Raw genomic sequence first — 25901 nt, forward strand, 5'->3', positions numbered from 1 at the left:
AGCTGCATCTGAACAAACCACAAGACTTCTGGAACAAAGTCTTCTGGACAGACAAGATCAAAGCGGAGATGTTTGGCCATGCACAGCATCACTTTTGCAGCATATCAGCACCAACACCTCATACTAGCAGTCATGCACGGTGGTGGAGTCCTGATAATTAGGGCTTGTTCTGCAGCCACAGGACCTGGGAACCATGAACTCCTCTGTATAGTGTACTGAGCAGTATTCTAAAATATGAGGTAATCTGTCTGATTGCTGAAGTTGGGGATGGCAAGAAGACAATGACCCCAAGAACAGCAGCAGGTCTACACCAGAAAGGCTGTAAAAATAAATTAATCAAGGCATTGCAAATGGGACATTAACAGCTTTGCCTGCAAATCAATGAACTGAAGCAATTTTGTAAAGAAGAGTGAGCAGAAATCCTTCAACAATGATACGAGACTGATAGTCATACAGAAAATGATTTCTTCAAGTTATTGCTGCTAAAGGTGGTTCCTCGGGCAACAAAATATCTATATGGACGCCAGAGTTCAATGGAAAAAGCGAGTCTCTTGATTTTAGAAAAGACCAATAGAAGGGTTTAAGTTTGTCAAATGTTAAATAGTGCTATTACTTTTGGTGTTTTTGATCTTAGTTTTTATACACCTCAGCAGAGTAGTGGAGCATGTAAGCTGCATTCAGGTTAATGCCTGAGACCGCTGTGGATATGAGCAAGAGATCCAGATAGGTCTCCCTATAATTATCTGTACTAGAGCTGGGACTCGTATCTCCAGATATAATAAGATTTTACAGACCCCAAGATAGCAACTAACAGCAGTCTCAGAAACCACACAGAGACGGGGCTCAGAACTGGACAGCAAAGGTTCTTTGGACATTATTATTACATGAAGGGAATTACCTGCTTGTAGCAAAATTAGAATACAGCATGCTCTTTTCCCCTCACTTTGCTGAAAAAAGGTCTTCCTTAATTCAAAGTAAGGAGAGTTATTTGTAAACAGACACCATGGAGATGTTTTAGGCTGTTGGCGTGAACACACATTCAAGTGTATTTTTCTCTTTCATAGATGGGCAGGGAAACTGTTACCGAGCACTAAAGCAAAGCTGCAAAGAAATGTCATCTTATTTGTAACCAAATACACACACACACACACAAAAATAATAAAATCGATTGATTAATAGTTACCATCCGTTAGGGGGCAGCAATGCACACAGAGCGGTTAATGTCAGCAGCATTTTACCAAGACGAATACTGTCGCTCAACAAACGTGTGTTAGCCAGATAACACTAAAGTTAACAGACAGTAGTGCAGTTTTTCCTGTGGACCGCTGTCACAGACCACCATGGAGCTCACATGGTACGTAGCATTATCACTGCCACTGGTTTCTGTCCTTTGAATCCTTGTGGATATTATTTGTCAGCTTGAGCTAAGTACGCTCGCTACATCAAGTAAGGATTAGCACATGCTGGCTAACAGGAGTTGAGAGAGCTCACTTACGCTTTGTGCGGCGTTGACTTAACGTTATTTATATGGACTCAAATCCCATTTAGTGGCTACCTTAGGAGTAAAACCTTTACTGTTTAACTCCGAACAGGAGCCGAAACATGTGCTTACAAAACGAGGCTGCACCATGTTATTTATCCTTGGCTAGCTGTCTGTCAAGCTGCTTAAATAAGACGGGAAGTTAGAGAACTGTTAGACACTTCCACCATTTTTTTTTTTAAATAAATCTAAATAAATGTTGTTTTACCAGTTAAAAAATAATGTTGTTTCTATATTATTTCGTTTTTCTCGCTCATTTTTCCAGTATGATGATACCGTTAGCTAAACACTAGATTTTGTATTGTTTGTACCTGACGTTACAACTTTAATATTTTTTTTAATTTTTTTTAAATTTATAATCAGTTCTGTTCAAGAATTCATTATAACAACAACAAAACAGCTTTTATATTTTGAAAGGGAAAACAGGAAGTTGCACCTGAGAACAGCTGCGCAACATTTCTCTCAGAGAAACACGTGTTTCACTTTGTTTACTCTCTGTTTGGCGGAAACGTTGATTTGATAATAATAAGACTTATACCAGAATTAGGATTATATTTGTGCAAAAAAATAGTGCATTAAAATATATTTTAATATTTCGTTTATTAAAGTAACTGAAAAATGAAATCAAATTGTGTATATATTACATTTTTTGGATATATTGTGATATTGCTATTATTATCACTGGGATTAAAAAAAACACATCCATAAGTTAAATATGAAGTTGGGGTATTTTTTTCGAAACTTTGAGTCAGATACCTTGAAATTGCGACACTAAGTCAAACCTTTAAGAAAATAACTTCAGAAGGTGTTTTCCCCCCCATAGTCAGTAAATTTTATTTATAAAATACTTTTTTTAAAGTGAATATTGAATATTTATACTTTTGTTAATTATCTGTCAGGTGGCTTTTTTATTTCTTTTTGTCTTACATAAACAAGTTTATCTACCGTAGTAATCAATATTTTTTTAAAATTGCAGAGTAAAAGAGTAATTGTATAATATACACAGCATGCTGTTGTATAATATACAACAGCAATATAAAAACACCAGTTAAATTCTAGAAACGTTTGGCACTTTAACGTTTAATAACAACATAGGGTCTCTAATATCTTTTATTTTTTCATTTTAAATTGAAGGGAAGACCACCCAGTTCCTGAAGGACCTTTCTTTTCCAGAGATGTTTATGACAAATATTCCCTTGCACCTAATATCAGAGAACTGTGGGCCTTTCTCCGAGGGTATGCCATTAAATTAACAGTTAAAGTAAACTATAATTTCAAGTGCATTTACACTATCTGTTTATTCGACTCGTGTTTTCATTCTCCTTCTTCAAGTCCTGTAGAGAATGCCAAAGCCAAACAGGAGTGTGGTGATGGGGCTGCAAAAGTCTCCCGCTCTCCTTCCACAAATGAAGCTGCAGAGTTTAAAGACAACAGTTGCATCAGCAGCCAAGCATCCTGCTGGGACAGCTGTGATAGTGAGGATCTAAGTGCAGACAAAGCCGTTGAAAGAACAGGAGACTTTGAGGATACCAAAAAATCAGGAGCAGAGCAGAAGCAGATTAAGAAAGATGCTCCCTTTCCCGAGCCCAGGCTCCCTTATCCCTGCCTGTCCAACATTTCTAGCAAACAACAGGAGACATTTCTTGGTTTTTTAATGAATAAGAAAACCAAGGATCCTCCAGAGGTATCAGCATTTGCATCTTAATGCTCTTAATGGGAGCTTAGTCCTGGTAGTTGTAATTCCATTACTTGGGGAAAAAAAAGACCCTGATTTTTTTGTTTGCTTGTTTTTTCCAGGTCTTAAAGGCACGAGTGAACAATGAAGTGATGCACTTCAATAGCTACCTCCAAGATGTGGCTAGAATGTGTGCTGATGACTACAATTTCATACCACAAGGAGCTATGCAATATTCAGAGGTACTGATACTCCATCAGTTGCACCTCTCGTTAGCTTTATGTGGTTTAGTTCATAAGCAATGAAACACAAACCCTAATTGTTTTTTCTTTGTTGTTTTTAAGGAATTTTTAAGGAGCTGTTTGGAATGCATTAGGACGCTTCCCCAGTTCTACCAGATCCACGAGCTGACCAGTTTAACAGGAGGGACATTCGATCCAGGGCTGGCGCTGACCTTTGAAAAACAGCTGCTGAATATGGTAATGTACATCTGCAGCTGCTTTTCAGTCTCAGCAGTATCAGACTACAGCCTTATATAATTTAGTTGTTCAGAAATTAAAATGTCTTTTTTTCCCCTTGTTTAAAAAAAAATGAAATCATCACTTTGATACCTTCTCAGCTTCAAGTGTGGAATTGCAGAATCAGTTTTTTTGCTGTTGATTAAGTTTCTCTATTACCATATTTCTTCCCTTTATTTCTCCAGGGCAGTGTGAATATTACAGACCACAAGATAGTGCCTGCTGATGCACAACTTGCATGGGATTATCAGAGTGTTTCATCAGAGAATCCTCCAGCTAAAAAGGCTAAGGACATGCATGCTGTAAGCAATTGTCTCACTTTTTGTAATTGCTCCATCAAAGTAAGCCACAGACACGTTTTACTGTTAGAATGAGATTCATGACCTCGGGTCTGTTGAAATTCTCTTTCGCCTCTTGCAGTTTTCACCAAAGACACCAGAGGGTGTTCATGTCTTGCTCAGCAAAATTAGACCTTATTGCATTTTTCTGAAAGATGCCAGGTCACACATGTTAATGTCAAACCCTGTTTAACTGTAGAAAGTTGTGTATCCACCTGTGTTTGTTTGACTGATACAGAAGATTTTCTCGTGTTCTGGTAGTGTGATATATATATATATTTTTTTATGTGTGTGTTTTGTTTTTTCCCCTCCCTCTCCAGACTGTCAGTGGTGATGGGAATGCTGAGAAGCTCTGTGCTTGTTATGAGCCTCATGTTTGTTTGACTCGAGATGCCTTGGTCAGGCTGCTGGACAACCATGGCCCTGAATTTGTGGAGCAATGGGAACTGCCTGTTTGGGTCAAATTAAACCAAGGAAAAGGTACAGCACACATCACATGCTGTCGTACTGGAAGTTAATTAGAGCCAGTTTAAGTTTTACTTCCAGCAATTAAAAATGTGCTATCATGGTGAAGCGAGAAAAAAATATAGATTACCCTTTTTAAACTTACTTAACAGGTTTTAAATTAAATTCTGTTTTGAAGAATATAGGGCATATTATGAACTAACAAAAACATGCTGCAGAATTGAGCTTCATAGGATTACCAAAAAAGAAAAGAGCAGAAGACATGTTCACATTTTTTAAAAGTGAGAAATAAATGATATGTTTATGAGACACATAGAGTATCTAATACCTCATTGATGCTCACTGTTGTCACCTTCATGAAGTGTGGTGTGCTGCAAAAGTGACGTCACAACTGCTGGCACGCATCACTTTAGCGTCATTTTAGCTTGCTGTGCACCTTTTGTAGTTTTGTAGCCTTGTGCGCGTGCCAGTCTTTACTTCCATTTCACTGAAATGTCAGTACAGGAGCTCACAAATTCGAACAATCTGTAACAACATTGCTGTAACAGCTTGAAAAGATGACACTTCCTGGCAAAAACTGGCAAAAATGTCTTTGCTTCTTGCAACAAGTCTGTGATGACGTCACAGTTGGTGCACAGCACAGCCAATGTGGTGACCATAAACTAGGCATTAGGTAGCTATTGTGTGTATTGATGTTATATGGCCTGACGGTGGTACTGTTTCACGTGGCCCTTTTTATTCTTATTCACAGTCGGTAATCAGAAGAAGACTGTGTATATAGACTCGCCGCTCCTGAAGACTGAAATGACAGTGAGAGAAAGGAGTCATATCTATCACGAAGAGAGTTTGAAGCGGTCCATCAAGAAGAATGGAAGTAAAAATGTGTTCCATTTGATGACAGAGCTTCCTGTAAATAAGCAGAACCCCTCACAGGTATGTTTATGTGTAAATTAACTGTGGTAGTGGTGGTGTTATCTGGTCTTATTTCATTAGAGCAATTCTTCTTCTTCTGTTTCTGACATAGGAAATTTCCCAGAGAAGCGTAGTTTCTCTGGAAAACAGTGGTCTGGATTTTGAGGTGGATCTCACCGACCTGGAGACATTTGGAGAGACGTCAAAGTGTAAGAAGATCCCAGATGAACAGGGTGGATATATTAAAAGTAAAAAAGATATAGGGTCCCCACTTTCAAAAAAGATTAAAACATTCAGTGAAGAGATGAGCAGCTCCTCAATAAAAACTAACGACTCTGTGTCAGAGCCAGCTCAGCAGGTTTTGAGTGAGCACATTCAACCGGGGGCTGAACAAGCAAGACAAGACCCTGCCCTGCAGAGTGATGAAGACCAAGCTTTTACTGGAGACTCGGATGATGAGAAACTGGTCATTGATGACTCGATTTCTCCAGTGAACACTGTCCCAAAACAAAGTAAACCTCAAACTGTAACGTGCTCTGCAGACCCTCCAGTTGTTCCTGCTTCTGAGTCCACTCCTGAAAGTTCAGAGATGTCTTCCCCTCAAAGAGTTACAAGGGCCAGATGGCAAACCAAAAGAGCAAAGGACTCTGGGGACCAGCTAGGTGAGATCCTGCGCATGCAGACAGCCATGTTCAAGTCTGCCAACGAGATGGCCAAATGCTCTGCTAAATCGCCCACCCGATGTGCAGGGCCATCAGTTCACTCTCATCCAACATCGCTGGTTAAACCGTGTGTGTCTTCATTTTTGGAGAGAAACCAGAGCAAGGATGGCGAAACCTGTGTGGTTCCCCCCAAGTCTTCATCCCTCAGTGCTGACACTAAAGAACATAAAAGTTAGTGTTGATTGATTTTCAATATGGTGGTTTAATTTCTGTGTGACGTGATTACCATGCAATGCTTCATTGACTCTCTGCTCCTTTATTGACCCCCTCAGAGCTTCTTTCACAAGACCTGCAGGCTACAACAGAAGATGAGCAAGATTACGAGGCTCCTGTTGAGGGCAACCTGTTTTATAAACTCTACAGTCTGCAAGACTTGTTACTCATGGTGCGCAGCTCTGTCTCGCTGACCCACACGAGAAAAGTAGGCAACAGGAAAAACCAGGTATAAACATTCATTCTGTATATGCACAATCCTCAGAATGAGATTTGTTTTTAATATTGACATTTGATCTGTCCCAATAGCATACACCAGTGCATGTCTTGCCTAAGCTGGAGTACCAGTTGTGTTATGGTGTTGAGTGCCTAACCAGGAGCGAGGTATGCAACTTGTGGACAGAGACTTTGCTTCACTCCAGCACAGTATCTTACATGGGTAACGTTTTTATCCTTGTTACTTTCAAACTTGTTGCTTTGAGATACTATTAAAATGATGATGGTTATGTTCCACACATGGTTCTAAATTGAGCTAAAGGAGGGACCCTTTGGCTTTCCTTTTTTTAACTTCGTTGCCAAGGAAATAGCCAATGTATCATTTAGACAGCTTAAAACAGGCCACAATACAATCAGTGGGGCAGATCCTTCCACAAACCAGAGAAATAGTCTTCAGATGACTCATCGTCCTCCTCTGACTGTGTAATGGTTAGGTTTACTTAGTTGCCATAGCTACAGCCACATGTGATCATGTGTTATTACAGTGAATGCAGTGTGCAAAGCTAAGCTAAGTGTTGTTTTGGGCTTGAGTTGCATTGTCAGTGTCTCCGTACTGCTTATCTGTGACTCAAGCTTCGGGGAAAGACTCCGCCTTTTGTCTGTGCTAGGTTCACTGAACTGACTCATGTAATCTTGACATGCATGTACTGTGTTCCTTTTGCCTATTGGATTAATTAAACACCTTTATAGTTCACAAAAGGTACACACATTGGCACAGGTTTTATATGTTCACCTTCACTGCTGTAAATGTAGCCATTCAAGAGAATGGCTAACAGGCCTGTGTGGCAAAATAATGTCTGGTTTTGCCACTAGTGGTAAGAACATTGAGCTATATGAAATAAATAATATCCCCCAGCTATTGAAATTATATGGTGCTAATAGACTTCCTTATTTACTTGGCTCTTTGTGGTTTATCATGTGGTTTGTCATGGGGCATTCTGCTATTGTGTATTTATGGCTGCTGTTGTCAGCTCTAAAACACTCTGCAAATGAAGGAAGACACTGCTGAAATATGCAGGCCTTTCCAGCTGGAGTGGGAGGCAGGGAAGGATCAAGATGAGAGGGGGCCAACGAGCATTTCTTAACACCCACCCTAAGCTGGTTAACAATGCTGGCAAATCACCACAGACTAATTACTTTGTGAGCACCAGACATAGCACGGATGATGAAGTGAAGCTCTTGATGTGCACACTAGCTCTTGTTGTTCTCTCAGTTTGTCTTTCACCCTGTCTCCATGACTCTGTAGCGCACATCAATGCACACACATCAAAAGTAGCTCTGCTGCGAAAGCTGCCTGATGACTGGAAGCAGAACGTCTCCTGTGGGTTCAAGTGAGTGTTGTTTCAACAAATGTGTGTCGATAAAAAGGATTAAGTTAATCATCTCAGAATGATTGTGTTACTTAAGATTTTGAGTTTGTCTTCTTGAGTTTCAGTCAGTGTTGATAATCCAGGCCTTTTCATCACCTCTGAATCTGTTAGATGCCAAGTAAAGCAGACAGACTGAAACTTGCTGATGTCTCTTTTCCAGGCTTTCCAAGTCATTAAATATACTCCACCACCTACTGAAAAAACTTACTGGGTAAGTTGTTGCTGACACAAATTATATTATTACTATTTTTGTTTGTATATTGTTGTCATTGAGATCCTCCACCCAAATTTTATTTGATAATTGTAAGTGTGTGCACAGATTTATTAAAATGTACAAACATACATGCAGATACATTATATAAAGCAAAAACAGAGTTTATACAATTCTATCACACTTGAAAGTCAATATTTGGTGTGACCGCCTTTATAATTCAATACAACCTGGATGAACTCTTAGGCAAACTTTCTTGTCATTTCTTTAAGCAGTCTCCAGGAATCGTCCTCCAGGCCTCTTGAAGGACATTCAAAGCTCTTCTTTGAATGTCGGCTGTCTTTTGTTTTATTCTCTGTTAACATGATCCCACATCTTCAGTAATGTTGAGGCCCGGCTTCTGGGGAGGCCAATCCATGACTGATAGTGTTCCATGGTGTGTTTTTCCTCTCCAGTTAAGCTTTTACTGCAATGACGATGTGTTTATGGTCATTTTCATGCTGGAAAAGGAAGCCCGCTGCCAATCAGACTCTTTCCAGATGGTATGGATATAATATCTGACAGCTCTTTTCTATCTTTTGTTAATCTTTAACACTATTGGCTTAAATGTAGCTTTAAACCATGACTGAGCCTCCACCATGCTTTAGAGCAATAAGACCCCCCCCTCCCTCCCTGAGTACTTTTTTTTTTTTTCCTGTCCCATTTGGTTCCTTAGCCACCAGAATTGTTGTCTGAAGACCAACAAGGATACCCAATGGATTTACTTTGCCAAATGGATCATCGTGGCATTGCCGTATTGGTCCATTTGATCGACCTTTGTTTTTATTATTTATTATATTTTATTTTCAGATGTTACAGACGGGACAGACATGAGTGAGGGATCCCTCCCTGAGTACTGACACTAAAGAACACAAAAGTTGATGTCGATTGATTTTCAATATGTTGGTTTAATTTCTGTATGACTTGGTTAACATAATAGAATAGAATAGAATTAGAATAGAATTCAACTTTATTGTCATTGCACATGCACAGGTACAGGGCAACGAAATGCAGTTTGCATCCATCCAGAAGTGCTTTAGTGATATAGATATATTACAATATATATTAGCAATAATATAGATATGTGAGTATAATACAGAAATGGGTCTATTATGGTATGTTATAATGTACACGGTATGAAGTATGTTGTGAACAGTGCATCATTGACTTCCTGCTCCTTTATTGACCCCCTCAGAGCTTCTTTCACAAGACCTGCAGGCTACAACAGAAGATGAGCAAGATTACGAGGCTCCTGTTGAGGGCAACCTGTTTTATAAACTCTATAGTGTTTGTTTAAATGTTGATGAATTGAATGTAAAGTCTATACCCCAAGGAGTTTTTTTTTTTTTTTTTTTTCCCAAACTTGCTCATCACCTTCAGGTTATCAGAAAGTTGGCTATTGATTTGTAAAGCTTTGTTTAAGCCGATGAAGTGTTCACACTGTTCGCTCTGGCTGCCTCGGGCTAAAACTGTGACGCAAGTCTGCCGTCATGTTTGCGCTGGAGAATTACTCAATCAGAGAATTACTCAATGACACTCAGTACATGTGTCAACTTCTTTGTCAGCGCTTCATTCTTCATCATTTCCTCCAAGAATGGAGAAATCATTGCAGTACTACATGTTTCTGTGAGTGACACAGTCTCAAGGACTTTGTTTGCTTTTGTAGGTTAGAGGAAGGACGATACCTGATTGCACATAAATCGGGGGAACCGTTTGTGACCATCCTCAAAGCAGCACATGGAAAAGGGAATCGGGGGGGATACGACCTGCATCAGGCCCACAGCTCTGTTCCACAACCCCCGGCCTTTGGCTTTGTGCCTTGGATACCTGTTGATCCAGCTGTAGTGCTGCCCTTCCACCAGCAACATGGAAGGGTCCCCTGCACCTTTCCACCAGCACCCATTGTGAAGGTTTGTATTCATGTTTTCGCTACAGTTACCCTGTTAATTCAAAACATTATAGGGGAAAAACATCTCCACAACAACAGACATGTGGCCCAGGTTAATAAAGAGCAACAAGAGGAAAGGTTGCTATGTTTATATTAATATCTAGGAAGTCCCCACCCCCACTCCAGAGAATTTGTAAAAGCAAAAATAACTCTTTTAACAAGTTGAACCAGAAGCTGCCTCATATTTGTTAATGGCAAAGCCTAAAACTAACAGCAGGGACAAATACTGAGAAGAGTTATTGGCTTTTCTGGTTTAGATTCTGAGACATTCATTGGAGGTCTGTCTGAAATTTAACATAGCAAATAGCTGAACGGCTTTCTTTATTCACTTAACAGCTTTTGGTAAAACAAGTTTTCAGCCAAGCAACTTTGAGCACTCAGTCCTTCTGAAAATGACAAATAAACATATTCTCTTATTGTCCATCCTACCAGAAAACCAATGGAAGCAACAAGAAGACGTGCAAGCAGAAGAAACGTACAGCCAAGCGTAACACGTATGTGAAAAAGCTCATTCAAAAGTCGTTTTAAGATCCCTTTGTTAATGTATTGTCATATAACTTCATGATTTGCATTAGGAGAGCTGGAGGAGGAGCTGCACATGTATGTCTAAAGAAATAAAAGCAAAGTCCTTAAATTATAAATGTGGATCCTGATGCACTTTTATTCTATATAACCTGTAATTTTGTTCAAAGGTATGTTTGTATGTATTTTGTTTACTTTTTGTGTGAAAAAGAGTTAATAAACTGAAAGTGATTTATAACGTTCGGATGTTTTTGACTGTGGGAAGTTGGGATCAGACACACCTAGGATTTCTCCTAACGGCACAAGGCTTCAGTCACTTTGAATAGTGTGTGGGAAAACTTAGCTCTAAAACTCTGAGCTGCTGACTCGTAGCAGATTAGGGTGGAGTCATGATTCCACAGAAAGGGGGAGGGAATCCGTCAGGGGAAGTGAAGTGGGAAGCCTTTTCATATCTCTGAAAAGTTGAGCCTCCACACCCAATCCATTAAAACATCACCAGGACAAATCTGTGCATCATCTCAGCTTTTACAGCTCAGGTAAGTGTGCTGGAATTTTGTCAACTGTTTGTTAATAGAATAAAAGGAAGTACGGTTCAGTTTACACTGCATAAAGCTTCAAGGAGTTTTAAGGAGGCATTTTGCATTCACGAATCATGACCTATGACTTGCATTTTCACAGTTTGTATAAAAGAGTCTCACTTCTGTTTTAAGTTTCAGTTAAGTTTTAATTCTTCAGGTTCTTAAAGCAGTTTTTTCCCCTTGTCCACGTGTGAAAGAACTCAGTTGCCTTACAACATCGAAGTGCAGCAGCACATTTTCCAGGGCGTGTCACTTCGGTGTTTCTAATGCGTCTGAAATCTTTTACTAGAAACTCCTCTGAATGTGGCAAAGCAGTCAAAAAGAAATAACCATTCGTCAAAGGAATAAATTCCCCTGCAGTGACTCGGCTTTGTAAAAAGCAACAACTTGATTTAACTTCTCTGCCTTTGTTAGAAAGACCTTGCTTTACCTTCTCAAACGATTACATCTCCAGTCAAAATAAACATGGTCTTGTGCAAGTCAGTGATAGGATTATAGTGAGATTTGATTATGAGATTTTTTTTTCTTCCCCACAACAGTGAAAATGGCTATGGTATCAGAGTTTCTGGGACAGCTGTCTCTCAACATTGGGGTAAAGTTCTGCTTTCTTTTTTTTCTTCTTTATCATGGCAACTCTTATTTTATCATTTTTTTTGTTACATGCATATTTAATGTTTAACTTCTCCACTGGCAGCCTGCCACATTTAGCTTTAAGGGTGAGCTAAAAGACGTTCTCTGGGAAACTGACATTAGCTGAATTCGTGCACTCAACCTGACCTTTTGTGTGCCACCAGTTTCCTAATGGAGGTTAAGAGGTTAACAACAAAACAGTTATTTTACTTCTTGCTTTGACTTCTCAGGGTCAGGATCCTTTGTTCCCCACTGTGGTACCTGCTCCTGACTTTGACCCTGATAAAGATGCTGCCAGGATAGAGACCGCCATCAAAACCAAAGGCAAGATCTCTCTCTCCAAAAAAAGGGAAAAAAAAGGAAAAAGAAATGGTGCTTGGTTCTGCAAATTCTTGCAACAGATGAGTGACTGGTATTTGTGAGTCACCCTCGTGGCTTAAAATGTTTGGACCACATTGGGAACACCTCCATGTCCACGCCCCAGTGCTGGCAGAGCTGTGTTCTGGCTGCTGACTGAGAGCTACTGGCACTCCTAACAGCCCACCATTGTGCTGTGGTGAAGAATGTGTTCAGAGTGGAAAAATGTTTTTCTGCAAATAAGAATAGGAGGAAATTACACCGTATGTCCATGTTGCGTTTAAACCTTTACTCAGACACGATATTTGTATATATCCATCCCCTCTTCTTCTTTTAAAAGGTTGTTGTAGGGATTTACTGATTGTGTCTTTCTTTTGTCATCATAACCTACTCAGATTTCTTAGTATTGTTAGAAAAATTAATTCATTTGTGTAATTAATGTGTTCAAATCATGTATAATCAGGTGTGGATGAGCAGACCATCATTGATGTCCTAACAAAGCGGACATACGCCCAAAGGAGAGAGATTGCTTTTGCGTATGAAAGGAGGGCAAAGAAGGTACAGCAGGCCTAAACTCCTTCATGGCTTTAAAGCGCCATTCTTTGTCTTTTCAGCAATATGCCAGACATTAAGCATGATCAGGTAATGCTGTTATAATTTATATAGGACATGATCTCAGCCCTGAAGGGTGCTTTGTCTGGCTCACTGGAAACTGTAATCCTTGGACTGATGAAGAGCACGGCGCAGTTTGATGCCTCAGAGATCAAGACATCCATCAAGGTAAAGTGTGGTTTGCTTGTTTTTTCTCTCTCGCAGGGAGATTTTGTGGAAGGGCAACACCGCCCTCTGCTGGAAACAAAAAGCCATTAGTCTTGTGTCTTCAAATGGCTTTCAGGTGTGATCGTTTAAAATTTTCCTTTTTTCAGGGATTAGGAACTGATGAAGAAACACTGATTGAGATTTTGTGCTCACGTAGTAATGATGAGCTGGTAGAAATCAAGAAGGTCTACAAGGAATGTAAGTATGCTTTGAAATCCTGTGTAAAGTTTAGATTACAGTTGAGGTTGCGTGCTTTTCATTTACTATGCATTGTTCTTGTTGTATTACATATCATATCATGTCTTAATCGGTCATAAATCAAGTTATGTGACTACTCTGGTTTCAAGAGATGGCTAAATCCCCGACGTGAAAATCTAATTTTTATAGTGTTCAAAAAGGAACTGGACAAAGATGTGGCTGGAGATACTTCTGGAAACTTCGCTAAGTTACTATTGGCTCTTGTGCAGGTGAGACGTAGCTGCATTGTTCCTTAAGATTTACATACATATAGGTGACAAATTAAAAGAAACTTTCATAATTACATCCATGCAGGCATTTGGTGCCAAATATAACCTGTAAAAATGACTTTTCAGCAGTTGCTTGTGAAAATGACCTGAATGTTGTTTATTTTGCTGCAGACCAAGAGAGCTGAACCGTCCTCTATTACAGACTATGAAAAGATTGATGAAGATGCCAGAGTAAGTTGTTTGCCTTTTGAATTAAACAGATTTTTGTTTGGGTCTTATATTCCCGTCATGTATAGAATAATAGAATAATTAATATAGAATAATTAGACACGAATGAATTTTTTTCGTTGTCCATGAACGGCTCTTTTCTGTGCCACAAGCTAAATTCTGGCACTGTTTAAGGATATTTCCTCATGCCTAGGCTCTCTATGATGCTGGAATAAAAATTAAAGGGACTGATGTGGCGACCTGGATCTCCATTATGTCTGAGAGAAGTGTACCCCACCTCCAAAAAGGTGCCCTATCCTTTTTACTAAGAGCACTATTAATACATGTGGATTTGTGATCCTCTGTTGCAAGTTGTGAAATGGACCCATTACACCACTCAAAGATTTTTTTCTTCTGTGTCTTAGTATTTCAGAAGTACAAGAGTTACAGCCCCTACGACATGCAGGAGAGCATTGTGAAGGAAGTTAAAGGAGACTTGCAAACATCCTTCCTGGTGCTAGGTACACTTTAGCAGTGCATTTAGATTATGAATGAACGACAACTCCCCAGTTTTGGTTTAAGAATTCCTTCCAAAGTGATAAGAAACATATCTGCAGAATGTAAGATGTACTCCTGTTAATATTTGTTCTTTTTATTTGTTCCAGTTCAGTGCTTTGAAAACAAACAGCTGTACTTTGCCAAAAGACTCAATGAAGCCATGAAGGTACTCGCACTACTGTTCTTTTCCTTTTTCTTGAGATGTGGCTATTTTGAGGGCTAGACTGTTTTTTTTGTTTTTTTGTTTTTTTTTAAATCCAGCAGATGTAAGAAATACATCTGCTTGTGAAAGTGTAATTTAGCTGCAGGAACACAGAGAATCCAAAGTTGACAAAAGTTATCTTACAACAGTGTTGCATCAGCTGCTGCAGTTAAGTTTGGAGCGTGTGCAACTTAAGTGCTGACTTGTGCTCGTTTCCTCAGAGTAAAGGGGCCAAAGAGAAGATGGTGACCAGAATTATTGTGTCACGCTGTGAGGTGGACCTGAGAAAAATCTGCTCTGAATACAAGTCCTGCTTTGGGCAATCTCTGCAACAGACTATTATGGCAAGTGAATTTTCTAACCTGCCTCTGGTCTATGAGTGATTTACAGTAAAGCTTGTTCTGTCATGCAGCATGTCTGACTTGCTGTTTCTGTTCCTTCTCCAGGAACATACCAAGGGAGACTACCAGAAGGTACTGCTTGGCCTCTGTGGACCAGGGCAATAAAAAGAGTCATCAGATGCAAAAGAGCCTGTTTATCCATAGCTGGAAAGCTGCGCTTTGAATATCAGCTGGAGCCCACCTAAGCTCATCTCATGTTTTCTGGATTTGCATTTGAATGCAACATTTAAGGAGAGATTTTTTTTTGTCTTTTTTTTGTATTTCATACATGAAGAGTCTGTGTCAAGGTTTGTTTGTTATACCAAAACGGAAATAAAGTTGCTTTGTTTGAACATTGCTCTTTTTTTTGCCTCAGTGTTGCTTTATGTGGATGTTTACATGAATCGCCACCAGAGGGCGATATATGTAAACGGTAAAAGCAGCTGCAGAAAGCTCTGCCCCTCTGTCTCTGGGCCTTACATTGCCTATATCTGCAGAAGGAATGCAGATATGTTAAAAAAAAAAAAAAAAAAAGATATATGACAAAATATTTTTTTAACAGCAACCTTTTTACCCACCATTATTATCCTTATTCTTAATTATTGGGCATTTTATAAATATGTGAAAGGAAATGAAAATGACAAAAAACATTTTGTCTGCACAAGAAATGAAAATACATTTCCGAGCTTTGAATATAAAAAAAAAAATACTGTATACATTTTCTTCCAATTCAGACATTCGATGGCAAACCTCATTTGCAAACATAAAGATTCACGACCATAAAAACATTAATGTACAGTGTGAGCAGTGCTGCGTGTTTTCAGATAAAGAATTACAAGAAACAAGCTTCGGTTTCCACTATGAGATTCCATCAAGATGATTTAATCATTAGTGTGTTTTTCTGTGTTTGTTTGGTGCTAATATTTTAATTGAAAATGTTAATTTTACCTCCGGCCAAGATGATTTGCATACCACTAAACAAGTGTCTATACAACGTGTTTCTGCTGTTTAGTTTGTGGTCTCTCAGGATGAAATAACCACCACAGTGTTGTCAAGGCATTTCTACTGAAGTATAAGGAAAAAAAATAGCCCCAAAAGGCAAGTTCAGTGCTGCTGAACACAGTGATGAGGAAAAGATCGGAAGGAAAGTGCAATAATCTTGCGAAAATAAAGCGGCGTGCTGTGGCTCAAATATGATAGAAGCCCATCTGTTACTGTGGGAGAAACCGCCTGATAAAATAATGCTTCTGTCAAATATTTTCAGTGGTTGAATGGCTGAGAAGAGAAACGGCTTCAAATTTTAACAAGGCGTCAGATTTATGGTCATTTTGTAATAATATTGATGAGAACATTAGCCCTTTGTGATGGTTTGTGTTTATGAGCAATAAAAAAATAAAATATAGCATAAAGTAAGATAAAACAGTATTTTGCAAAGGAGTGAGTGAGATTTATGCACGCATACAGTGACAGATTAATCTCTGCATCATAAAGGGAAAAGTACCACCATATTTTTCACTTTTTTTATATGGATGTACAACATGCTGTTCTGTTCAAGGCCAGCCCGTTGGGACCTCCAGCAAACCCAAGGGGAACTCTCTTCTCAATTGAAACGATGCAATTTACTGTCCCAAACACTGGCACTTCATCATTCAGGGGACTTTAACCCCATGAATGTCAAACAGAGCATGCTGGGAAGGAGATGGAATACCTCACATTACCATAACAACTAGAGCCAAATGACAAGCACTCTGAAGTCTAAAAGGTGAAGAATAATACCATATAATCACCTAATAACATCTGAATAGCAGAAGAGAGTTTGGAATACTTTATATTTAGGAAAAAGCTGTGTGAGGAGGGGTTTTTTTGCCAGTTGGATCCTGATATGGATCCTGTCAGGCACCTGTACCTCAGTGTCTTTAAAGGTCACACAAAAATCCTTTTCTTCTTCTCCTTTCAAACACTTTTGTTAGTTTGATCGAATATGTGGAAAAAGCCCTGCACCCGCCCATCCGCCCCACACCCCCACCTGAGAGAAAAGGCCCGGGCAATCGCTTTAGGCATCCAGCGGCATTAAAGTTTCACAGTACAGCTGTATAGCTGCTGCTGCCCCGCCAGACATACCAACTGCACACCGGGAAGGTATTAGTTTGTGCTTTTTATTAATTAATTGCATTAAACAGAACTTCCAGTGTAAGGTACCGACAGCTTCTTCACGCTTGCCTTCACTCCTCTCTCCTTGACACATCTGAACCTGGCTTAGTATTTTTGTGCAGAGCACCAAAGGGTGTTTAATTATAGAGTAGGGGGCCACCAGGGTTTGATTTTAATTGTGTGCATCTGTGTGTGTTTGCGTGTGTCTGCACGTTTGCCTGCAGCTCTATAGGTCGCGGGCATACTTTAAATCAGAACTCCTACAGGCTAAGCTGGAAGACCGGGCTCCCTCAACACATCCACAGAGCCGTGAGAGCCCGAGTTTGATTAATATTTTCGTAATTATCATTATTTAATTCAGCAAAACCACAGCTTCTTCAGTGAAAGCGCGGCCTTTGTCTCTGTGATGCTGAATATCCTGGCTCATTAAGGGCACGCAGAGATCCTGTATATGGTAAATAAGAGGCTGTGTCTCATGCTGCTGCCCCAGGGAGAGTTGGCACCACTCTGAAGGACATCTCCTTCTAAAGAATGGCGCTCTGCTGATGTTTCTCGGCTCAGACCGTAGAGCTGGATCCCCTGCCTCTGGCATCGTCAGGCCCGCTTCCTTTTATGAGGCTCAAACTGAGACAACAGCACAGGCAGATGAGCGCTGTGCACTCGTCATGCCATCAGGCTGCTTCCTTTGTACAGTCGACTGGTGATTGAAACAACATAAGAGAGCAGAATAAGGCCTGTCTCCTCTCGGGTTTTGGCTCCAGTCAGACCATCTACAGACACGAAAGACATATGGAGAAGTTTATAAAAGAGCTTTGTGTACATGCACTGCATTTTATGTCTTTGAAGAGTTCAGCTTCTGTCATTTTGAGAAGCCAAAAAATAATCTTAATAAGGTTAAACTTGAAGCAAACTGGGATGCTGCTGCTTCAGTTCAGCATGTTTGATACAGTAACTACTTGTAAAGTAGAAAAAAACCCATTTCTTTCCTAATAATTACTTCTTGTATCAATTATGTGTGGTACAAGTCACAATCTAGTTTGTTAAAAAGCTCGCCCCGAGGGATAACTGGTATTTCACATACTGCAGTTTATTAGATCAGCAGTGTTTGATGCTCAGAGCTGGACTGTATGCTGAGTTTCCTCTTTGCTTGAAGCTTTCTCTCTGTTGCTATGTGCTGAAAGGATCAAAATACCCGGTGGCTAGTTAACCTGCATGCTATATATTCATACCGTCGCGTCCCAGGTTGGCCCAAGGAGACGTCCGTCATTCCTCTGCCTGTCCTGCCACTCCCTGGTCTGCCAAGAACGCAGCAAGAAATTTTCTGACAAAGAGCGCTCCTTGCCTACAGTGTTGTTAACCGCCTGATTTGATCACCTCTTTGACAAAAATAACGCACGCGCAAGCTCCTGTTTTATATCATGCAATTGCGCAAGATCCGTGTAAAAATACTCCTTGTACGGTTTAATCATTTGATGAGGCTGGGTGGCCTCAAGCCAGATGCACTAATGATAATTTTCTGTGAAGTGGTTGTAATAGTCTGGCCCCGGCTTCAGTATCTCTTCCGTTGTTTGCACATGCCACTGGATCAGTTTGTGTGTACTTTGCAGCAATGATAATAATATACAAAGAACTGCAAGGAGGAGGACAGTCTTTATCAGGGTGGCATATTAATGTTTATTTACACCGTGGCTAATAAGATGTGTGCTTCCGCAGTTAGGTGAGACAGAATGATGGTGGGTAATTAAACTGCTTTGCTTTAGATTCATCCATTATCCATACTCAAGCTTGCATACATAATGTAATAATGTTAAATAAGGCCTGTTGCGGCGGTGGGCGAGGTGACCATTCTGAGGTGTTTTCATCCCGCGAGCGTGGCGTAAATCAATACGGCGTGTCACCGCAGTCAAAATGTATAAAGATCCGTGTGATAAATTTTCGGAATTGTCAAATATCTATTCAGCGGCGAGTGAGATACGACCCTTTACATAATGCGGTTTTGCAAGAGCACAAACACACTGACGAGACTCGTTTGTGTTTCAGCGTTTGGCTTTCAACTTTCTAACCTGCTGGAGGTTTGAGACTGACCGAGGGGGTCTCTAATCCATATTGTCATGATGCTTAATCCCATCTGCTGAAGGCAAGTCCTGTCTTTAATGTCCTTGTCAGACTGGCCGCTGGACCCCAAGCACACTTACACACACACACATGCGCGCATACACAAACACAGGCTCACCTTCATGCAAGAGATTGAAATCAGCTAGGCAGACACTCAAGCATGAACCAAATGTCAGCGACAAGCCACAGGGAGAGAAGAGGGGCCCATGTTAATTATTACAGAGAGAAATCATACAGTTTCACCTGCAAGACATGCTATCCAGGATATCTGTGGATCATGAAGTCATTTTCTCTTTTTTCCCCCTGTGGTGATACTAAGAGGAGACTCAATCTCAATGAGTAGGTCTTTAAAAAGGAGTGATTAACTCTGTGATGGATGTGCCCCCCCCCCCCCCCCCCCCAAAAAAAATAATAAAATCTTTTGCTTATCACATTATGAAACTGTGTTGTGTGTACTTCTCTAAAGCGAACGATAATGATATACAGAAAGGTGAACAAGTTGGTGAAACCTGCAGAGTTCTTTTGTTCATCAAAATGTCACGGATTTACAGATATTGTTTGAAGCCAGACTGTGAAGCTCTGCCCTTCTGACAGGAGAAATGCAAAGTTTTGGAAAGGTGTCTACAAATTTCTTCCCTCTGCAGCAGCTCTGCTCTCTCATTTGATTTTGAACGTGGAGCAGAAAAAAAAGAAGAAGAAGAAGAAGAAAAAAAAAGAACCTGCCTACCTCCTTGTCTTCTGACAACACGCTTCCCATGTGACACTTAACCTTTGGAGATTTCCCATTCTCTCTGATCATTCACTGTTTGGATCATGTTAATTAACCCTAAGGCACAGCAGAGACTTACAGGCTTTGAAGCAGAAGAAAAACACCAAGAAAGAAGTAAAAGGAGAAGGGATTTTTTGTTGTTTTCTGTTTCTTCATGGCGATTAATTTCTATATCCATGTGAAAGTCCTGATGGTGCCAGTGAGAATAATGAGTGGCGTGGGTGTTGGAACGGATGGAACATGGTTTGTGTCCCTGTCACCGTTAGTCCTTGTCCCTGTGAGGAAGTTGGCTGGACCAGCCTGACCTCCCTCAGGTGGCCATGGAAATGGAAATCAGTTCAAAAATAGAACACAGGATGGTTTTCATAGCCTTCAGCTTCCCCCCGAAAAAAAGAAAAGGGGATTTTTGTCTATTTCTTTTTCTTCTTTTTTGGCTCCTGGCATAAATGGTCTTTTCTGTAGTTGCACGAAACACACAAAGCAGGTTTCTTGGTGAAAAGTGCCACTGGTGGCAGGCAGAGCGATATCGCCCGAGCCCAAAGAATATGCTGTGCATGTGAAATTATTTTGTTAACTATTTCGCTCCTTGGTCTCATCTCACATTTGGCAAGGCTCTGTGAAAATCGTGTCTGCGCTGTACAGCAAGCAGGATATAAGCCCCTGGCCTTGATGTCTTCTGTCAACCAACTGTAGGTACAGCTAAAAATACGCTAAAGTCAGGTGACATACAGTACATATACTCTCGCGTCTTTAACTCTGAAAGACTTTCCCTGTCTCTCAAAAGCAGCCCTTTTTTCAAAGCAGCAATGGGTTGAAATCCACCACTCCAAAAACTGTGGAAATATTCATGAGGAAATCTGCTGGAAAAGATGAGCTGCAGCACAACCAGAGGCTTTATTCTCCAGGTTTTCGGGGCAAATCTGTTCCTGTGCTTCTATCTGACGCTTGTCTAAAGCACATAAAGACAAAGACAGGAAGTATGATTAGCCATGGAGAATAGAAGTGCACGGTTCCCTCCAGGATAAGTCTTGAGGTGGGACTGATCAAAGCTATGCCCAGAGACAGAAGGAGACTGAACCAGCACTTTTTCAGTGGCTATCTCTGCCTCAAGACTGGGGAAGAGGGGTGGGGGCTGTTCTATACATATTTTTCTTTTAACGTTTTTGCTGGAAAAGTTGCAGAACAATATGCTGTTAAACGTTTTATTGTAACTCTGCGAACTACAACTGTAAATATAATTGTTTCTGGAATGAGCATAAACAAGATGCTGGCAGTATGACTAAAGAAAAAGATGATGATCTTTTTTAAAAATCAGTTTTAAGCATATCTATGAGCAGTATTTAGTAACAGAAAATCTAAAGATGATACAAACCTCTCTGGATTGTATTTATTTTAGTTTATTGTATTATTTTTTGTAAAATAATATGAAGCCTGGCTTTTTTACCCCTCGCTCTTTCTCTACAGTTGACGCCTTCAGTATACTCAGGTTATTATAATGTGCCCTTTTTAAACCCGTGGTCTTTTGTATTTCAAAGGTGCAGTCTCGCACATTTTATGATTTCCACATCACGGGCCCTAGTTAGCTCCACTGCCTAATACAGACTAAGAAATGTCGTATTCCAGCTTTTACCCCTTTTTAGTTGAGGAGAAAAAGAGATGCAGGTATATTCAGCTGGCCTGAGGGTTCGAGACTGGAAGTACAAGGCGGCTCTGGCTTGTCATGGACAGAGTGTGATGAGATGCCTTCATTATAGCTGGGTTTTAAGGAGAGCTGATCTTTGTGAGTCTGCTTATATCAAAGGAATGGCTTTGATATCCCGGCCTCAAACACTTAGAGCTGTTGTAATGACAGCCGTCTGCTGCTTTGGTTTTTCATTGTTTTTCTCCACTATCATCATCAATATTTGATTTTTCTTCATGCAAAGCCTACACGTTCCTTTATGCAACCTTATGCATGCGCACACTGAGTCCCGTCTGTTTATTTTCACATGCTATAAGTGGGATCTCTTTGTAACACGCAGATGACTGGAAAAGTCCTTAAAAACCTTTTTTTTTTTTTTTTTTTGCCAATGTGATTATTTTTGTTAATTTACAAACTGAAGGTTCACATTCCTCCAGCAGAGCTTAAGCACAGAACTTACACTGTTTATTAAAATATTGTTAACATTTTGGCGATGGCGTAGTCCTGAAAGCACAAATTTGAATATCTGCCTCGGCCTGTAAGCCTCTAAACTAGGAGACTAAATATATACTTACATTTTATTTCAAAGAGAAAAAAAATCCTTTCTGGCAAAAAAGACTGGCTATGAAGAACTTTACTCAAGGACAGGAAGCACATCATTAAAATGGGGAGAAATATTAAAAAGGGGGAGATATGAAAGCGTGAAGATCTGCTCGCCTTTGGCTACTCTGACTTGCTTCAAAAACATCTTGAGATCTTTCCCTCCCTCAGACCTGCACTCTCCCTCGTTATTTGACTTTATTTGCTGGCTCCACACTGATTTGAGTTGTGGAGCTTTCCTCTAAATAATCAATCACATAGCACGCACCACAAAAGCAGAGGATCCCTATGAGGAGGCTCTTTTGCAGTATTCAGCATAAATGCAAGACCGAAAAAGTGAAGGGCACAAGTGATGTGGTCCCTTCATGTCTACTTGACACCTCAGATTTCATCAAAGTCCTCGGGTGTATGTGTCCTCGTCCTCAGACTGTGGCCCGGTTAGTCTAATTAGAATACACAGAAATGTGAATGCTGAAGGAGCCACCTCTCTAAAACTGTAGGTATGGAGGTAATTACCTGTTTTTGTGCTCGGCCCTCTGCCTGTCTTTTCTCTCTCATCATCTATGACATGGCACAGTGCTGTCACTTCGGACCAAAAGATGAGGGGACATTATCACATTACTCCTGCTCCCTCATGGATAATGGAACAAGGTTTGCATTTGAATGATAAACAAAATGACTTGGAGACACTGGGAAGATCACTCACACCTGCCCCTCCCTGCTTCTGCTGAGTATTATGCAAAACAAGGGGTGAGGATTTTTTTTTTTTTTTTGAGTCCCGTGAACTCATCCCTGTATCTCCCAGGCATGTTGGACAATTATGAGTCAGTAGAAGTAACGGCACCTTGCTAATGTTATGCAGTGTTTGTGTTCACCGTCCTTTTATCAGAGCACAGCTGCTTTCATTTGCAAAGTTCTTCACCAGATACTGACATTAGCATAGACTTGCAACCGAGGCCCTTAATCAGAAAAAATACAAAATAAAACAAAGCATAATGGCTTCAAAGTGTCCATAGGGCGATAAATAATTCTGGACCTTGTCGAAACGATCAGATCAAATAAGCTAAAATGACATTCCGAAGCGCCACAGCGTACAAAGCAAATATATTTTCATTTGCGAGGAAAAGAATATTCAGCAGCACATAGCTGCATCGCTGTTTATTTTCATTTAGGAAGACTTTCAATTCAAAACAAACTAAAGTTATTTTAAGTTTATTTTGTTGCCAATAAACACCTGGAGGGAATGTTCCTCTGCAGTGACGCTCTGACGAAAAAAGGTATTTCAAGTCTCCTGAAATCTGCAGCAGCGATGCTGCTCACATAACACTGCCATGCTTGAAGAGTGCCTCCTTAGAACTGAGTCTAAAAAGAGAGCATTGAATATATATTGGTTAACATCCTTTAAAGGCAGCTACAATTAATGTGTGATGCTGCGCTTGGATCCTTTGTGCCTTACACCTGCCAATCACCATGTTTGTAGAGCTAGATCACAGTCTTGTTTTTCCTACTGTATGCAGCTATGTATTTATTTCCACTGGTGTGAAAAGATTATATTTACCGGCGTTTTGAAGATGAGGCGTTTCTGCACACGCTGCGCAAAGACTTGCAAATTGCAAAAAGAAGAAAATCAGGAGAAAACGGCACATGCAGGGCTGGAAAAGCAAACTGTGTGGCGTGCGTGTACTGAAAGTCAGAGCTGGCAAAGTATTCGCTTTCATAAATCTGGTGATTGTGTTCCCACTGCAGCTTTATCGTGTCTCCCTATCTGACAAGAGTGGAAACTGACTTAGCACTGCTCCTTTGAACAGATTCTCGCTGTCACCTGAAACCAAAAGGTGAAGCTTTTAGCAAGCAAATAAATCGGAGGAAGAGACTAAATCTTACCAGTTGGGATTCGCTATAATCACACCTAAAGTGCCTGGTCTAATCGACTTTCAGCATCTGTTTACTCTGCATGTCTTTAAAAAAAAAAAAGCCTGTGGTGTCTGGCTTGTTCTACAGGGAGTCATTGCGGTTCAGGCTTCGCAGTTCTCCAGCGGTTATTGCATCGAGAGAGGTGCCAATCCAGTCATTTCACCACCTATCCGAGACAGAGCCCAGAAGGCACGGGAAGGCAGGAGTCCCTGGTTAGGACAAGCTGCTTCTTGTATCAATGTTGACCAGCCACACTCCTCGTGGCTCCCGCACATCTGCATCTGGGAGCTTGTCTAATCCCTCTTCTTTGTCATCTCAGGTCAGTAGATGTACTAAATTTCCACCCTGAGAATTATGACAAGGGAAATAAGCTATGTGAAGAGGAAATACACTGAGCTTGTGGATTTAAAAAAAAAAATCACCTGCATGAATCCACAGACAAATTAAAGTCCAAGCCCAATTTGTCAAGATCATCCCAGCTTGATATTATCTAAGGTGACACGATTTTATTTATTTCCAGCTGGCATCAGGGCGATGAGGATTAAAAAGATAAAACATAGGCTTTTATGTATGGGCCACTTTGCTAATGAGATGGATTAAAATGTGCTCTGTGAAGGGAATTAATTTGCAACTGAATGGCAGTTAGTAGGCAAATGTGTATAGCGCATGACACAAACCCCTCAGGGTATTCCATGGTTAGTTTGGTACAATTTAGAAATTACACAACTCGTTTACTAAATAACGGGCTCGATTTTCCCTGAACTGCATTCTTTAGCGCCTCACTGTCACACTTGACTTTCAGATGTGTTGAAAATAGGTTAGTCTATTCCAGCGAATGAAGCCTCCTGGTAGTACCACTCACTGCAGTAATAGATAGCCATTTATAATTCATGAGATGGCTAGTCCCCCAAGTTAATTTTGCCCAAGGCACTGTTTACTTCTGCTTTGTACTTTGTTTAAAGTCAGTTGTTGACAACTCTTGTACATGTCAAACTATCACCGCTAATAATTGCTTAAGGAGATAGAACTTTTGCAAATGTTGGTTCCACCAGAGGTATATTCGCCTCACCCTATGCAGAACTTCTTTAGATGAATTTTTGATTCATCTCCTTCTCGCTCTTGACAAAAAGAAAAAAAAAAGATGGAAAAAAAATCCTCTGTAATTCAAAGCAATAGCTGTAAGAGAAATTATAAAAAAGAATAATGTAGTATGCTCTTCATAACATCCTAGTTTTCATGTGAAATAGGAAATGTCTCTCTTACGCTCCCTCTCCTCTCCCACCACCCCCGCCTCTTTCTTACTGTCTTCCACTTTCTTGTTTTTTTGCATATTGGCCAAAGACGGACTTGCGCTGCTAGATGATGATTGTCACACGCTGAGGATTGACAGAATCTATTGTAGGCGAGTAACGGCCTTGGGCGCTACCTCTGTGGGTCATCCCTGTTCGTCTCTCTCTGCGCTGATAGCGACATTCTCTCAATCCAGGCAGTCGCTTGATTAGTGCCAATTATCCGGGCTGTCACTTTCCCTGGTGAGAGTGGCCCAGGATGCTCCCCGTCCCCCACACTTCCCGTCTAGAGCGGACGTGCACTAAAAGTCTGCGCTCGTAGCTGTAGGCTGTGGGAATGATTTTGAATGCAGAGATGGGTGGGGCGGGGGATAAAAGAAATGAGGGAAGCAAGTTCTGAGTTTGACAGTGTGATAGCATTGACTTCCGAGACAG

The 25901-nt window shown here is 40.5% G+C and overlaps 2 protein-coding genes and 1 long non-coding RNA gene across 3 annotated transcripts in view; 2 read left to right on the top strand and 1 right to left on the bottom strand.

The window, feature by feature from the left end:
• The first annotated feature begins 1204 nt into the window (after positions 1-1204).
• ice2 (interactor of little elongator complex ELL subunit 2) lies at positions 1205-10987 on the top strand. Its single transcript, XM_040025747.1, has 16 exons — positions 1205-1354; positions 2675-2776; positions 2873-3224; positions 3338-3457; positions 3560-3694; positions 3919-4035; positions 4392-4551; positions 5288-5469; positions 5561-6341; positions 6443-6612; positions 6693-6822; positions 7906-7990; positions 8190-8240; positions 9946-10189; positions 10660-10721; positions 10803-10987. The coding sequence occupies exons 1-16, from the start codon at positions 1341-1343 to the stop codon at positions 10843-10845; spliced, it is 2748 nt and encodes a 915-aa protein (XP_039881681.1). The 5' UTR covers positions 1205-1340; the 3' UTR covers positions 10846-10987.
• Positions 10988-11162: 175 nt separating this feature from the next.
• Positions 11163-15305, top strand: anxa2a (annexin A2a). Its single transcript, XM_040025759.1, has 13 exons — positions 11163-11285; positions 11867-11919; positions 12188-12281; positions 12778-12872; positions 12981-13094; positions 13241-13331; positions 13521-13600; positions 13772-13831; positions 14022-14115; positions 14233-14328; positions 14473-14531; positions 14789-14911; positions 15014-15305. Exons 2-13 carry the CDS (start codon positions 11872-11874, stop codon positions 15071-15073), a joined length of 1014 nt encoding a protein of 337 aa, XP_039881693.1. The 5' UTR covers positions 11163-11285; positions 11867-11871; the 3' UTR covers positions 15074-15305.
• Positions 15306-16745: 1440 nt separating this feature from the next.
• The window catches only part of LOC120729836, a 58647-nt gene continuing 49491 nt past the window's right edge, over positions 16746-25901 (bottom strand). The window contains exon 5 of the long non-coding RNA XR_005695006.1: positions 16746-17868. This is a non-coding gene — a long non-coding RNA (uncharacterized LOC120729836). The remainder of the gene's footprint in view (positions 17869-25901) is intronic.

This window comes from Simochromis diagramma, unplaced genomic scaffold (genome assembly GCF_900408965.1).
Source record: "Simochromis diagramma unplaced genomic scaffold, fSimDia1.1 OVJJ01000293.1, whole genome shotgun sequence".
Classification (NCBI taxonomy): domain Eukaryota; kingdom Metazoa; phylum Chordata; class Actinopteri; order Cichliformes; family Cichlidae; genus Simochromis; species Simochromis diagramma.